The 14,430-nt window shown below is 50.6% G+C and overlaps 2 protein-coding genes across 2 annotated transcripts; both read left to right on the plus strand.

The window, feature by feature from the left end:
• Window positions 1-8,903: 8,903 nt before the first annotated feature.
• Window positions 8,904-10,188, plus strand: LOC119359501. Its single transcript, XM_037625667.1, has one exon. It carries the CDS (start codon window positions 9,135-9,137, stop codon window positions 9,888-9,890), a length of 756 nt encoding a protein of 251 aa, XP_037481564.1. The 5' UTR covers window positions 8,904-9,134; the 3' UTR covers window positions 9,891-10,188.
• A 442-nt stretch (window positions 10,189-10,630) lies between these two features.
• On the plus strand, window positions 10,631-12,283 carry LOC119355089. The gene has a single exon (XM_037621878.1). The coding sequence runs from the start codon at window positions 10,819-10,821 to the stop codon at window positions 12,091-12,093; it is 1,275 nt and encodes a 424-aa protein (XP_037477775.1). The 5' UTR covers window positions 10,631-10,818; the 3' UTR covers window positions 12,094-12,283.
• The last annotated feature ends 2,147 nt before the right edge of the window (window positions 12,284-14,430 follow it).

The raw sequence follows: 14,430 nt of genomic DNA on the forward strand, positions 1-14,430 counted from the left end.
TAAGCCGGCCGTCCAAATAGAGCATGATAAGGGCTTTTGATTTTGACCACTTCGAAGTTTAATGTCTCAGACCTGGAATCATGCTCATCTCCAAAGGTAACTTCTAACGATATCTTCCCCACTGGGTAGGCTGACTTACCCGGCACGACACCATGGAAGATAGTGTTGGATGGCTTAAGATTCTTATCTGTGAGTCCCATGCGACGGAAGATCTCATAATAAAGAATGGTGATGGTGCTACCTCCATCCATGAGCACCTTAGTAAACTTATAACCCCCAACTTGAGGCGCCACTACCAAAGCCAAATGACCCGGATTATCGACCCAGGGTGGATGATCCTCTCGAATCCATACAATAGGCTGCTCTGACCATTATAGATAATGTCGGACCACCGTCTCAATGGCGTTCACAGCTCTCTTGTAAAGCTTCTGATCCCGTGTACACAAACTGGTGGTGAAGACGTGGTACTGCCCACTATTCAATTGTTTTGGATTGCTCTGATAACCGTACTGCTACTATTGTTGATTCCCCTGACTATTCTGCTGATTGTAACCACCCTGGTTACCGTGATCTTGAAACCCAGAACTTGAACCGCCGCCTCCATGACCCGGACCGTGATCCGCCATTTGGGCCATGTTGGCGCTGGATGGATTCCCGAAAGCTTCTCATTATGCTGCAATCCTTCCACGAATGAGTAGCTGGCTTACAATTCGTTCTGTGTTTTGGACACGGCTGGTTTAACATTGCTTCAAGGTCGAATCCTGTCCTCGGAGATCGCGGCCCCTGTGGTCCCCTACGGCGTTGGTTATCATTGCGTGCACCTGTGTTAGCCACAAAGTCATCAACTTTGCGTTTACCGTTGCCATCCTGACTGGTAGAGTTGTATTGTTGTCCCTTCATGCCATTACTCTTCTTTCCCTTTCCCGACCTTTCGTCCTCTGAATCGGTGTCCTTGGTACCATCAGAGTCGGCATACTTAACTAGAGTCGCCATCATCTCCCCCATGTCGTTGCAATGACGCTTGAGCCGCCCAAGCTTCTGCTTGAGTGGAATGAACCGGCATTTTTTCTCCAACATCAGAACCGCTGAGACAGCGTTGATATTATTTGAAGAATGTATGATAGTTGAGACCCGGCACACCCAGCTGGTTGTTGAGTCGCCTTCAGCCTGAACGCAAGAAACTAAATCCACAATCGACATAGGCTGCTTGCACGTGTCTTTGAAATTCTGTATAAAGCGGGCCTTTAGCTCCGCCCACGACCTGATGGAATTAGCCAGCAATCCCTTCAACCAGGTATGAGTCGCCCCTTCTAACATCACGGTGAAGTACTTGGCGTAAGCAGCTTCACTAACATCCAACATCTCCATGGCCATCTCATAACTCTCCACCCATGCCTCAGGGGGTTGATCGGCTGTGTAATTAGGCACCTTACGAGGACCTTTGAAGTCCTTGGGCAGATGCTCATTTCGTATAGCTGCCATTAGACACGGCACACAGAAAGCCTTGGAAGTCACACCTGCCTCAATTGAAGCCGCCGGGTAAACCGGCGGGTGCTGATGAGCCGCCAGCTCATCCTCCTAACGTGCTCTAGCCTGGTCCACCAAATCATGTGCGTTGGCTCCATTGCATGCCAGGTCATGTCCATGAAGTTGGTTACGACGTCGTTCAGTACTTGAGACTGCTGGCGAGTCAATGTGCCTGCTGTAGCTCCGGCTTGGATGAGGGGTCTCATGAATCCGATCACGGCTATAAGAGTAAGCCTGCTGCTGGACCAGAGCTATTTGAAGAAGCTCCCTGGCCCTTCGGGTTTCAACCGCTGCTGGGGTTTCGCCCTCGTCGGGCAGAGCCGCCAATCGTGTAGCTGCAGTGATCATGTTGTCCAGAGGGGTGGAGTAATGACTCGACGGTTTCATCACACGCTGAGGCGGAGTGCTGTTCACATGCGGCTGGCCGGGTGTTTCAACTATCTGGCCTACCACCAGCGGGTTACTGGCCCCAGCTCCAGGGGTGTTGAAGAGGTCCCTTGACTCGTAAACCAAGGGCAAACGACTATGGTGCTTCCTCCTCGAGACTTCGTGTGAGGCGTTCTGATCTACCCTATGCCGATATGAATCTGCTTGAATCCGCTGTGCTTGGGCGTCCAAAACGACTTGTTCTGCATCCATCCTAGCATTCTCTGCCGCTAAGTCTGCCTTAGCTTGCGCTATTTCATCACGTAATTTAGTCACTTCTACCGTCTGTTGCTCCTGGTTTTCTGGGGTTACCTCAACCTCCATCAGAGTCGCCGGAGCATCCAGTAGATCTGTTAAGACTTGAGCCGGTGGGCGAGCTGAACTGCCAGCCCCAGCTGCCGTGACCGCAGCTGCACTAGAAGTTATAGCCATGGTGGCCGTCGAGCCAAGAACCGGCTGTGTGCCAGCCATGAAGATCGCCACCCTGTTTGGCGGCTCACGGGGGTCCGGAATACTGTCGCCATCGGAATAGCCCCCAAGCCTTCCATCTTGTAGCTGATACATTGAATTGGTCTCGCCCATGGACTCATCGTTAGAGCAGATCTTCGTCTCACCGCCAGAGACAGAGCCTTCCAACTCATCCCCATGGGTGAACCCAATGAAGACATGTCTTACGGCTGGCTGAGCTGGGGCAGGTCGTGCACGCTGAGCCGTCTCGATGATGTCGGTGCAGATGTCCGGCTCAGGGCCCGGCTCGCCGATCTTGCCGATGAAGATGTGGATTCCGCCGAAGGGGACCCGGTACCCGTACTCAATTCAGCCGGCCTCGGGGCCCCAACCTGCATCGTCGATGTAGAGCTTGCCGCGATGACTCTTGGTCATCTGGCCCACAGCGTATCCCTTGAGCATTTCGAATCTGCCCTTTAAGAACTCGAAACCACCGTGCGCTAGCCCCACGGTGGGCGCCAACTGTCGTGGAAGTGTCACGTCAGATGTCCTCATTGAAGGACTTAGTTGTGGAGCCATTGCGACAAGGTTAGCTTAAAGGGGTTAAACGGGACAAAGGACACAGAGAGTTTATACTGGTTCGGCCCCTTGCGGTGAAGGTAAAGGCCTACTCTAGTTGAGGTGGTATTGATAGGGTTTCGATTACCAGGGAGCAAACATGCTTTGCCTGGCTCTCGATTTGATGTTTTCTTGCCATAAGCTGATGTCGGGTCGTCCCCTTATATACATGGGTTGACGCCTTGCGGCCTACAAAGTCCCGGCCAGCTCATACAACGTGTCCGGCTCGGTGACGTATCTTACATGCCTTATATTACAAGTCTACACATACATGGTTGTTTATATTTATGGGCCTTAAGCCGCCTCTGGGCTTGGGCCTTTTACAAGTCTAACTGCGAACCGCCATCTTGTATACATTTGGGCTTCATTTAGATGAACTGCCATTGTGGTTGACCCGGCCCCTCCCGGGCGGGTTATACCTGATGGTTATATGCCCAACAGACGGCGAGCATGGAGAACTGTAGTCGAGGCAAGGCCAGGGGAAGGCGGCGCGGGGCGCGCGAGGAGGCTACGGGCGTGGCCGCGAGCGGATGTGGGTGCGGCAGCTAGAGGCGGCGCGGGCATGGACGGCTGCGGCCGGGCGTAGCCCGGCTGTAACGCCCCGGACATACCCGCCGGTGGTCGTCACTCCTGGCGGGATCTAGACTGGCCCCATAGATCAATACTAGTCTTTTCTGCGCACTTTGTCCTCACTCGTGCGCACCCGGGAGCAACTTCCCGGTCGGTCACCCATCCTGACACTACTCCAAGCTGAGCACGCTTAACTTTGGAGTTCTGTCCGAATGGACTCCTAGAAAAGAAGGAATTCCTTATTGATATGAGTAGTCTATCATCCCTAATAAGCCAGGCTATCACATACACCCCCACTCAGAGGAACCGACGTCCTCGTCGGGCCACAGGAATGTTCCCTCTTGGCACAAACGTCTGTGCTTCCAGTCCGGTACATGTGACATGCCGGGTGCCATGACGAGTCACAAACGTCATGAACAACATGACTAGGCACCTGTCCGCAACCATCCGTGTAACCGCGAGGGTCGGCTCTAATACCAACTTGTAACGCCCCGGACATACCCGCCGGTGGTCGTCACTCCTGGCGGGATCTAGACTGGCCCCATAGATCAATACTAGTCTTTTCTGCGCACTTTGTCCTCACTTGTGCGCACCCGGGAGCAACTTCCCGGTCGGTCACCCATCCTGACACTACTCCAAGCTGAGCACGCTTAACTTTAGAGTTCTGTCCGAATGGGCTCCTGGAAAAGAAGGAATTCCTTATTGATATGAGTAGTCTATCATCCCTAATAAGCCAGGCTATCACACCGGCGTGCCTGAACGGCTGGGCGCATCGGTGGCAGCAGACTTGGGCAGCAGTGGCAGCAGCCCGCAGCGGCCAGCACGGGGAGCGCGCATGGGGGGCACAGCAAGCGGAGCAGCGGTGGCAGCAGGCACGACGGCATGGGCGGGAAGCGGCCAGGCAATGTCGCGCGCAACCGAATGCTGCCCCAGGGCGCGGTTGCGGGAGCTCGGGCGACTGCACGGACATGGCTGATACGTCTCCAACGTATCTATAATTTTTTATTGTTCCATGTTGTTATATTATCATTCTTGGATGTTTCACAATCATTTTATAGCAACTTTATATCATTTTTTGGGACTAACCTATTGACGTAGTGCCTAGTGCAAATTGCTATTTTTTGCTTGTTTTTTACTTCGCAAAAGATCAATACCAAACGGAGTCCAAACATAGCGAAACTTTTTGGAGAATTTTTCTGGGCTAGAAGACACACGATGGGCCAAAGAAGTACCAGAGGGGTGCCCCGAGGGGGGCACAACCCACCAAGGCGCGCCTAGGGGCCTAGGCGCGCCTAGGGGCCTAGGCGCGCCCAGGTGGGTTATGCCCATCTCGGTAGCCTCCCGCACCGCCTCTTTGCTCTATAAATACCCCAATATTCTAGAAACCTTAGAGGAGGCGAAGAAAATCAATTCCAGCCGCTGCAAGTTTCAGAAACCACAGATCCAATCTAGACACCATCACAGAGGGTTCATTATCCTTATTGGTGCCTCTCCTATGATGCGTGAGCAGTTCATTATAGACCTACGGGTCCGTAGTTAGTAGCTAGCTGGCTTCCTCTCTCTATTATGATTCTCAATACAATGGTCTTTTGGAGATCTATTTGATGTAACTCTTTTTGCGGTGTGCTTGTTGGGATCCGATGAACTTTTAGTTTATGATCATATCTATGTTTTTATCCATGAAAGTTATTTGAGTCTTTTGATCTCTTGTATGCATAATTACTTATATCCATGTAATTCTTCTTCGAATCTTTGGTTTAGTTAGGCCAACTAGATTGATTTTTCTTGCCATGGGAAGAAGTGCTTTGTGATGGGTTCGATCTTACTGTGCTTGATCCTAGTGACAGAAGGGGAACCGACACGTATGTATCGTTGCTATTAAGGATAACAAGATGGGGTCTATTTCTACATAAATACATCTTGTCTACATCATGCCATCATTCTTATTGCATTACTCTGTTTCTCCATGAACTTAATACACTAGATGCATGCTGGATAACGGTCGATGTGTGGAGTAATAGTAATAGATGCAGACAAGACTTGGTCTACTAATCTTGGACGTGATGCCTATATAATGATCATTGCCTGGATATCGTCATGATTATTTGAAGTTCTATCAATTGCGCAACAGTAATTTGTTTACCCACCGTATGCTATTTTTCTCGAGAGAAGCCACTAGTGAAATCTACGGCCCGCGGGTCTCTTCTTTATTATATTTGCCTTCGAGATCTATTTTTATTTGCTTTTATTTTCAGATCTATTAATCCAAAAACACAAAAATACCTTGCTACAATTTATTGTTATTTATTTTACCTCGCGTTCCCGCGAGATCTATTTATCCAATCTACTATAATTTTACCTATCTTTTTACCCGTGAGGGATTGACAACCCCTTTCTTACATCAGGTTGCAAGTATTTGTTCTTTGTGTGCAGGAGCCGTTCACGTGGTGTTGCGTGGTTCTCCTACTGGTTTAATAACCTTGGTCTCATCACTGAGGGAAATATCTACCATAGCTGTGCTGCAACATCCCTTCCACTTTGGGGAAATACCAACGTAGTTCAAGCCACATCAGCGGCGAGCGCGGCGACAGGCACCGGCGATGGGCGCGGGAGGAGCCGCGCAAGTGAGGGATTAGAAGGGGAACAGTGGGGAACAGACGAGGCTCACCGGGAGGAGGTCGACCACGAGCTCGAGATGGCCGGGGACTTGCTGGAGCAATGCAACAACGGTGAGGCAGAGGTAACAGACATGTGTGGGGCAATGGGTAGTGGCGCGAGGAGGGGAAGAAGCTAGGGTTCATGGGGAGGCCGCGGTGATGCATCAAATAGGCGGCCAGGGGGCGCCGATGGCCGCCACGCACACCATGGCCGTGGATGTGTGCCACGGTTCCCCTACCTCCTGTAGCAGGAGGATGGGGACGAGGGAGGTGGGCTGGGCCTCTCTCTCTCTTTCTATCTATCTATCTATCTATCTATCTATCTATCTATCTCTTTCTTTTCTTTCATCCATTTCTTTATTATTTTCTGTTTTTTTAAATAGGTACTATTTTGTGTTAAGTTAATCCACCAAATGGATTTTGTAAAATATGAAACTTGGCTCATAATTTGTATTGTAATTTTGGACACTGCCATAAAAAGTTTGGGGTTATTTTGAAAACTTTAAAATCATGTTTGAATTTAAATGGTTCATTAAGATGTTGTTGGACCACTTCATAAATTACCAGGGATTAACTGGTGAGTCCAATAATGTTGGTTTATTCATGATAATTAGTTAGTGAATATTTGCAACATGAGCACATTTTTATTTGACAGTTTGAAGAAATGAAAATTTATCTTGTAATTTAAATTTGAATTTGGCTTTGGTTTTATCAAGTAGCACTTAAGCTTGCAAAACATGGTGACAAGGCATCATTAGCATGAGGTTACTGTAGCTTGACACCAGGGTTGTTACATCAAGAAATTCACCTAGTGGAACAGTTTCATCAAGCAGAGTACTAGCATCATCACAAGTTTCATTTATAGCAAAAGTAGTATCATCGGTTACTTGTGGCATATCAGAATGAATAGCAGGCGGTGGTGTCGCAAACCTACTTAAAATAAAAGGTGAATCAAGTGCAGAGGTAGATTGCAGTTTCTTACCTCCTCTCGTCTTAAAGGGCACGGTCTTGGTTCATGTATCTTTTTCTTCATAGTGTAAAATCCCAAGTGAACTCAATAAATAGAGCTATGCTCCCCGGCAACGGGCCAGAAAAAGGTCTTGATAATCCACAAGTATAGAGGATCGCGACAGTCTTCGAAGGTAGTATTTCACCCAAATTTATTGATTTGTCACAAGGGGAGCCAAATAATATTTATGAGCCTTAGCAGTTGAGTTGTCAATTCAACCACACTTGGAAAATTATATTTCTGCAGCAAAGTGTTTAGTAGCACAGTAGCATGATAGTTTTGATAGTAGTAGCAACATTAGCAATGGTAGCAGGAACAATAATAATAGCAGTTTGTGATGATTGTAACAGCAGCAACAACGAAAGTAACTTACTAACTCAGGAAAGACCAATATGAGAAAAGAGTAGGCATTGGACCAGCGATGGATATTTGTGTTGCATGAGATTCATCATATAACAGTCACAATCTAGAGCGATACACAATGGCTCCAATTCTTCGGTCGTATGTAGGCATGTATTTCGTATATAATCATACGTGATTATGATAAGAACGTGTATAACAACTTTTTTCCTACTCTCCTGTGACAGCGAGGCCCTAATGGAAATCTAAGGATAGTTAAGCCACTCCTTTTAATAGAGAACCGGAATAAAGTATTAGCACATAGTAAATACATGAACTCCTCAAATTTCAGTCATCCCCAGAGACTATCCTAATTATTGTCACCTTAGGTCTACGGACCAGAACAATAATAGGTGATATAACTTGCAGATAGGATCAAAAACCCAAATATATTCATGAAAACATAAAGGGTTCACACCTAAAATCTTGGCACTCGGACCCTAATAACAAGCATTAAGCATAGCAAAGTCATAGCAACTTCAGTCTGAGAATATAGTGGATACTAGGTGACGGCGACTCGGTATCATAAAACGGGATGATTCCTTTTCTCTGATTTTTTTCTCCGCGAGACGGTACCTATGGAGTTGGACTTAGGGCAAACAGAGTCTACAAGGAGCCCACAAGCTCACTAGGCGGCAATTTTTTGTGTTTTGACCCTTTTCTGAAACCTATTCGAGATCTGACCCTAATTCGAAAAAAATTCGAGATCTGACCCTGGTGGTAGGGTGTAACAGCCTACCGCCAGGGACCTTGACAGTAGGAAACATCCCTACCGCCAAACATACTGGCGGTAGCCTGTACAACCCTACCGTCATGGACTTTGACGGCAGCAAAAGGGTCAGATTTTGAAATTTTATTAGTCTAGGGTCAGATCTTGAATAGATATCAGAAAAGGGTCAAAACACGGAATTTAGCCTCACTAGGCGCTCTTACGAGTAGGACCCATCCACGTTCGAACCGGAGACCTCTTGTATGCAGTCAAATGCTCTACCACTAAGCTATGGACCCAAGTGATAAACTAATGCAAAATTGATTTATATGATAATTACAAGTAACACTCGAGAAACTGAGTAGAGAGACCAATTCAGATGTGACCCAAGAAACCCATAGCCGGCGGTACGTCACAGTCACACCTCTCGCCTGGCGGTTCCATTCGGCAGCTCGAGGACACGAGAAAATCCACTTGCCGCAGAGCTGCTGACCTGCGCGCTGAAACACGCCATCATTCCATGGAGCAAACTCCAAAACTTCGCCGGTAACCCGCACCTCACTCAACGACCCTCCCAACGGCACTCGGCACTCGGCACTCGGCACTCGGCAGTCGCCACCGTCGCGGCGCTCCTCAGCCGAGCCAAACCTTTCGAAATCTCCACGCCTTTGTCGCCTCCCTTTTATACCAAACCTCCGGCTCCCAGAGTCCCAGTTCCCACCGTAGCAATCACTCACAACTGTTGCCTAGCAGCAGGCAAGAAGAGGCAAGGATGCCACAGCTCGATCTGGAGTCCCTCTTCTGCGTCGGCGGCGGCGAGTCCAGGTCGACGAAGGTCGCCTGCGAGACCATCGCGGTCGCAGCCTCCGACGTCGACGTCGCCAGCGCCCACGAGCAGTCGCGCCGGATTATCTGGGCCTGGTCCGGGCCAACCGGCGCGGCGCTGGAGCGGGACGGGTCGACCAAGGGCAGCTCCAACCCCAAGACCGCGGCAGAAGAGACGACGCGTAACAAGGGCGCGTCGAGGGCGCCGAGGAGGTTGGAGTTGGAGGCAATCGTGGTGGGCGTTCTGCCTGCCGGGAAGATGGTCGTGCAGCAGAGGCGCCCTCCTGTGGTCGGCCGCGGCTGGCGCCGGCCGGCCGCAGGGGCCAGGGTGTTCGCGAGCGAGGCCGTGGGCACGGAGCCCGTGTCCCCGAAGGTGTCGTGCTTTGGGGCTGTGCGGTCCGAGAGCCGCGCGGCGGCGCCTGCACCTGCGCCTTCGCCGCGCGGGGAGGAGGAGCAGGTCGAGGAGCGGAGCGGGTGCTGGGCGAGCGTCGCCTCCGCGCTTCGTGGCTTGCTATGCGGCTCTGACTCGGACAACCGTCGGGAAGGTGAATCTGGGGCGAGTGAATCGAAGCCCGCGGTGTCGGGGTCGCCGACGGTGGACGGTCCAGTTCTGTCGCCGCCGCGGCCGGTGCTGGGTCTGGGAGACGTGAAGCAAATTGCTTCGCGGCGGTGGCCGGATGGAGATGGGCGGTGCTTGGTTTGAATTCTCCTGCGTGCTTGAGGAACAGGAAGCACGGGAACAATTGTGTACACATCTTCAGTTGTACAGAGTCTCTCTTGCGTGCTTTGGTAGGCACGGGAACAGCTGTACATTCACGGTTGCCCAGGCGGCAACCAGCGTACTCCCCGGCTTGCACCCGTGCTAAACAAAACCAAGCTCTGATCTTCTCTCGTGCAGTGTGTATGGACCCGTCTATTTCTTTTGTACAGCTAGTAGTAAGTACGTAGTATCATTGTGCAAATCGGTGTTTGACTTTTGTATGCAGTTTCACTTCACTCTTTCTTTGGGGGCACAATCTCATCACTCGTTCACTGGTCGGAGAAAAAAACAAAGGCAATGTGTACTACTCCTATATGGCAGCAGTACTCCAGAAATAAAATTATTTATCTCATCGGGAAGAAAAAGGTACTGGTACAAATGGTCAAAAGATGAACGCGGCTGAAACGAGGAAATAAATGCACTTTTTAAAAAGAAGTAAAACTGAAAAGTCTCAGACTTTATGGGCTCCCACGCGAGATGGAATGAAATGGGAACCCAACCCAGTGAGGCAGGAGAGGCCAGCTCAACCCAATACTGCGCGACTCAACGGATAGATACATGCCGACACGGGCCGCGCCACTTTTTTTCGGTTCTCCCCCATTCGATTCGACCGTTGGAATGGAGCGAAGGCACCGCACCACACGAGGAAAGTAGTAAAAGAAAAACTAAATCCGCAGCAACCGCACACACGCACTTGACGACCGTTGCGCCACTACACAATACAAACACCACAAAATCTCCTCGATCCAGCCAGTCATCAGCCCGCATTCTCTCTCGTCCACTGGTCAACAAAGCCAAAGGAGGAAAGAACGCCGTCAGAGAGAGCAGCGAGGAGTGCTTCTCCGTCGCCGACGCCGTCGCCGCCGCGCCCATGGGGTGCATCTCGTCCAAGCTCCTCCCGCCCGGGCCCGGAGGCCGCACCGGCGCCGCGCGCGCCACCGTGCGCGGCCGTGTGGACCACGTCGTCTCCCTCACCTCCACCACCTACGGCGTCCTCGACCTGCAGGCCAAGCACGGCGCCACCGCCACGGCTGGAGCCAAGGACCTGCCGTTGCCGCAGGAGCAGGAGAAGCCGATAAGCCGGGAGTGGAAGCGCGCGTCCGCCAGGCGCCCGCCGCCCCTCGTCGTCCCGGACGCCAAGAAGCCGGCTCCGGCGCCCAAGCCGGAGTCCGGCATGGAGGTGATCAACGCGTGGGAGATCATGGACGGGCTGGAGGACGCCGATTCGCCTGCCAAGAAGCCGGCCAAGCCCGGCCGTTGGTCTCCCGCCAGGGTCCTCGCCATGGCCCTGTCGTCGCCCAAGAGGTCGTCGACGAAGCGGAGGAACACGCCGGGGAAGGAGAACAGCCCGCTGCAGCGTTGCTCCGGGAAGGAGAACAGCAAGCCCAGCGACGTCGCCGACGAGGACAGGGTCCTCCGCCCGTACAACTCCATCGACAACTCCAAGCTGTCCAGGGCGTCCAAGAGATTCTCCCCGGGAAGCGCCCGGGTCGCTCGGAAGCCCAACGCGGCCGAGACCGGAGGCATGTCGTCGTCGCGCCGGAGCCTGAGCCCGCTGTTCGACCCGGAGCTCCTCGCGTCCATCGAGCGGGAGCTGTCGGAGGAAGGCGCGCACATCAAGCGAGTGATTGGGTCCGAGAAGCCCAAGCAGCCGAAGGTGATTCCGGCGATCGTGGCGGAGGGCAAGTGCCCGCCCGGCGGCGCGGACGCGGTCGTGCTCTACACCACCACCTTGCGCGGCATCCGCAAGACGTTCGAGGACTGCAACGCGGTGCGCGCCGTGATCGAGGCCCACGACGTGAAGGTCATCGAGCGGGACGTGTCCATGGACTCGGGCTACCGGGAGGAGCTGCGGCTGCTGCTGGGCGGGCGGGAGCTGCGCGTGCCCGCCGTGTTCGTCCGGGGCAAGCACGTGGGCGGCGCGGCCGAGGTGACGAGGATGGAGGAGGAGGGGAAGCTCAAGGCGCTGCTCCAGGGGCTGCCGCGGGCGCGAGTCTGGTGCGCGGGGTGCGCCGGCGTGAGGTTCGTCATGTGCAGGGGCTGCAACGGCAGCCGCAAGGTGCGCGTGGACGGCGAGCGGAAGGAGACGGTCCAGTGCGGCGAGTGCAACGAGAACGGCCTAGTCCGGTGCCCCATCTGCTCGTGATGAGGTTGGATTGTTTGTTTGGTGTTACATTGGGTTGATTTGCTTGTCTACCCGTCGTATGGTGTTTGGGCCTCAGAGGCTCTGATTTTGCGATGTTCTTGTTGCGCTCTGCAACCTGCTAATTAAACACCTGTAATGCGTACCCGTTCATATTGATTCGTATCTAATTAAATTGCTTTTCATTCTTTCCTATTGAAGCTGCTTTCAGAAGGGTCACTGCTTATTACATTTTCGCAGTTTTTTTTTAAGAAAAGACATCCAAATAACGTCTTAGATCTGATCACTAAACGCACCGTTTGGATATATGCATCCAGAGGTAGGGCCTCGTTTGGGAACACTCCGGCTCCCAACCCCGCGGAGCTGAAGTGGTGGATAAGAGCAGCACTCAGTTCATTTTTGCGGAGCAGCTATTCTGTCGCTCCTCATTTCCAGCGTTGAGCCGAGCAGAGTCAGAAGCAATCCGTTGCTGAACAGGCTGGTAGTATTATGAAGCTTCAATAAACTCAAGGAAGGAAGGAGTGGTTGTTGATGTTTAATGAGAAGAATGGCTCTTTATTTACTAGAGACATTAAAATTGTGCGCTAATCCAGCCCTCCAGATCATCATCATTTTTACGGTCGAGTCTGGACTTATGGTTGTCTCTGAGCATTGATCTTCGCTTAATCTCCCTAGTCCCGTGACAAAATCCTTGATTTGCTATTAATCCGACCTATTTGACCCTGCGTCTTTCGTATGTGGTTGATTCAACATCGAAGTGACGAAACCCAAATGCGACCTCTACTTATCCCTGTCCCCTTCTTCCACTCTTGCCCTAAGCCTAATCGCTACACCGACGAAGCGGGGTGAAGGGCAATGACGGTGAACAACCCCCCTAGCGACCTGGATCAGCGCCATGGAACCGAGCGCGTCTCCCTTTCCCAAGCTTGAACTCGAGCGACAAAGGACACCACGACTTGGCAACGCTACTAATAGAATCAGCGTTCTAGGCGAGCAACCATACAGATGGTCGTCGCCAAGGTTGAAAAGAGTGCTAGGCGTAAGCAAGGCAGTTGGCCTTCTCCTAGCGCCCTAGATGCAGCCTAGATGTAAATATAGTTTTGGCTATCGGAGTATCTTTGAAATACTATACGTGTATCGATATTGATTTAGAGCATATAAGTGGGTAAACTACTAGTTATTGTCATTGAAATCTCGCCCATTTGGCTTGTTAATATCACATTATTTATCGCTTAAATGGACAATTTATTGCTTGTCGTGCCTACAGTTTCGTTTATGCCTAGCAAGGCATTTGATCATGCCTAACGCCTAAGCGTGCCTAAGCGCCTCCTAGGCGTCGCCTTTTCCAACAGAGGTCGTCACGGTTCCATCCTCTCTACACCTCAGTTGTTTCTTCCACCGGTAGAGTTCTTCCCTCTCTCCTATACAATATGCTTATAGTGGTGAGGGCCTTAGGGAGGTATGTTATCTTGATCCATTCGTCTCCCTAGCATAGTAATCCATCCAGACTTCTCACCTCTACGATGCGTTGGTGGGCGTCGTGGTAGCTCCCTCTTCTCTAGAGCATGCGGGAGAGACTCTAGCTCAAATAAAGGTCTCCTCTCCAATATTAGCGATGAATAGTATTGGTTGTCAGAGGTCTATTTTTCATTGAAGCGGCTCTGTGATACTTTATTCTATTGTTGCAGTTCAGGACATCATTGAGGCGTGTGTGTAGGTTTCTTTTCCACATATATGGCGATTGTTTGCTCTAATAGTCAAAAAGGAAAAACAAATTCGCATGTAGACTTGAAAGCAACACACCGATTCCAAACTAAAAGGATTTTGGGCCTCATGGACCAATTAGTTGTCAAAATCTAGATATTTGCCTCACTTCCTTGCATTTTCTCTAGATAAATGTTTTCCACAAAGGGTGGTTTCTTTGGATAAATCTGGAAAGATAAATATGGCCCTTCTGTCCTTCCATTCCTAAATATAGTGCACATAAGAAATTTTAAAAGTCAAACTTTGACTACATTTATAGAAGAAAATATCAACATTTATAATATTAAATAAATATCAATGGATGCATCATTAAACATATATTTATGTTATATTTATTTGGTATTATTTTTGTTGATACTTTCTCACTAAACTTGGTCAAACTACATTTTGGAATAGAGGGATATTGCATTTTCCGTAGAGAAGAAGACATAACCCAACTAATTATGGTAGGATATGAATTGTCAATTCCAGATACGTCGGAAGTTCTGCCCTCATGTCTATTGTGAATTGCAGTGAACGAGTAACCCGAAGTCACTCACTAATTGATGGTACACCATTCAAACAACCACAAAGCAA

This window comes from Triticum dicoccoides, chromosome 2A (genome assembly GCF_002162155.2).
Source record: "Triticum dicoccoides isolate Atlit2015 ecotype Zavitan chromosome 2A, WEW_v2.0, whole genome shotgun sequence".
NCBI classification, from domain to species: domain Eukaryota; kingdom Viridiplantae; phylum Streptophyta; class Magnoliopsida; order Poales; family Poaceae; genus Triticum; species Triticum dicoccoides.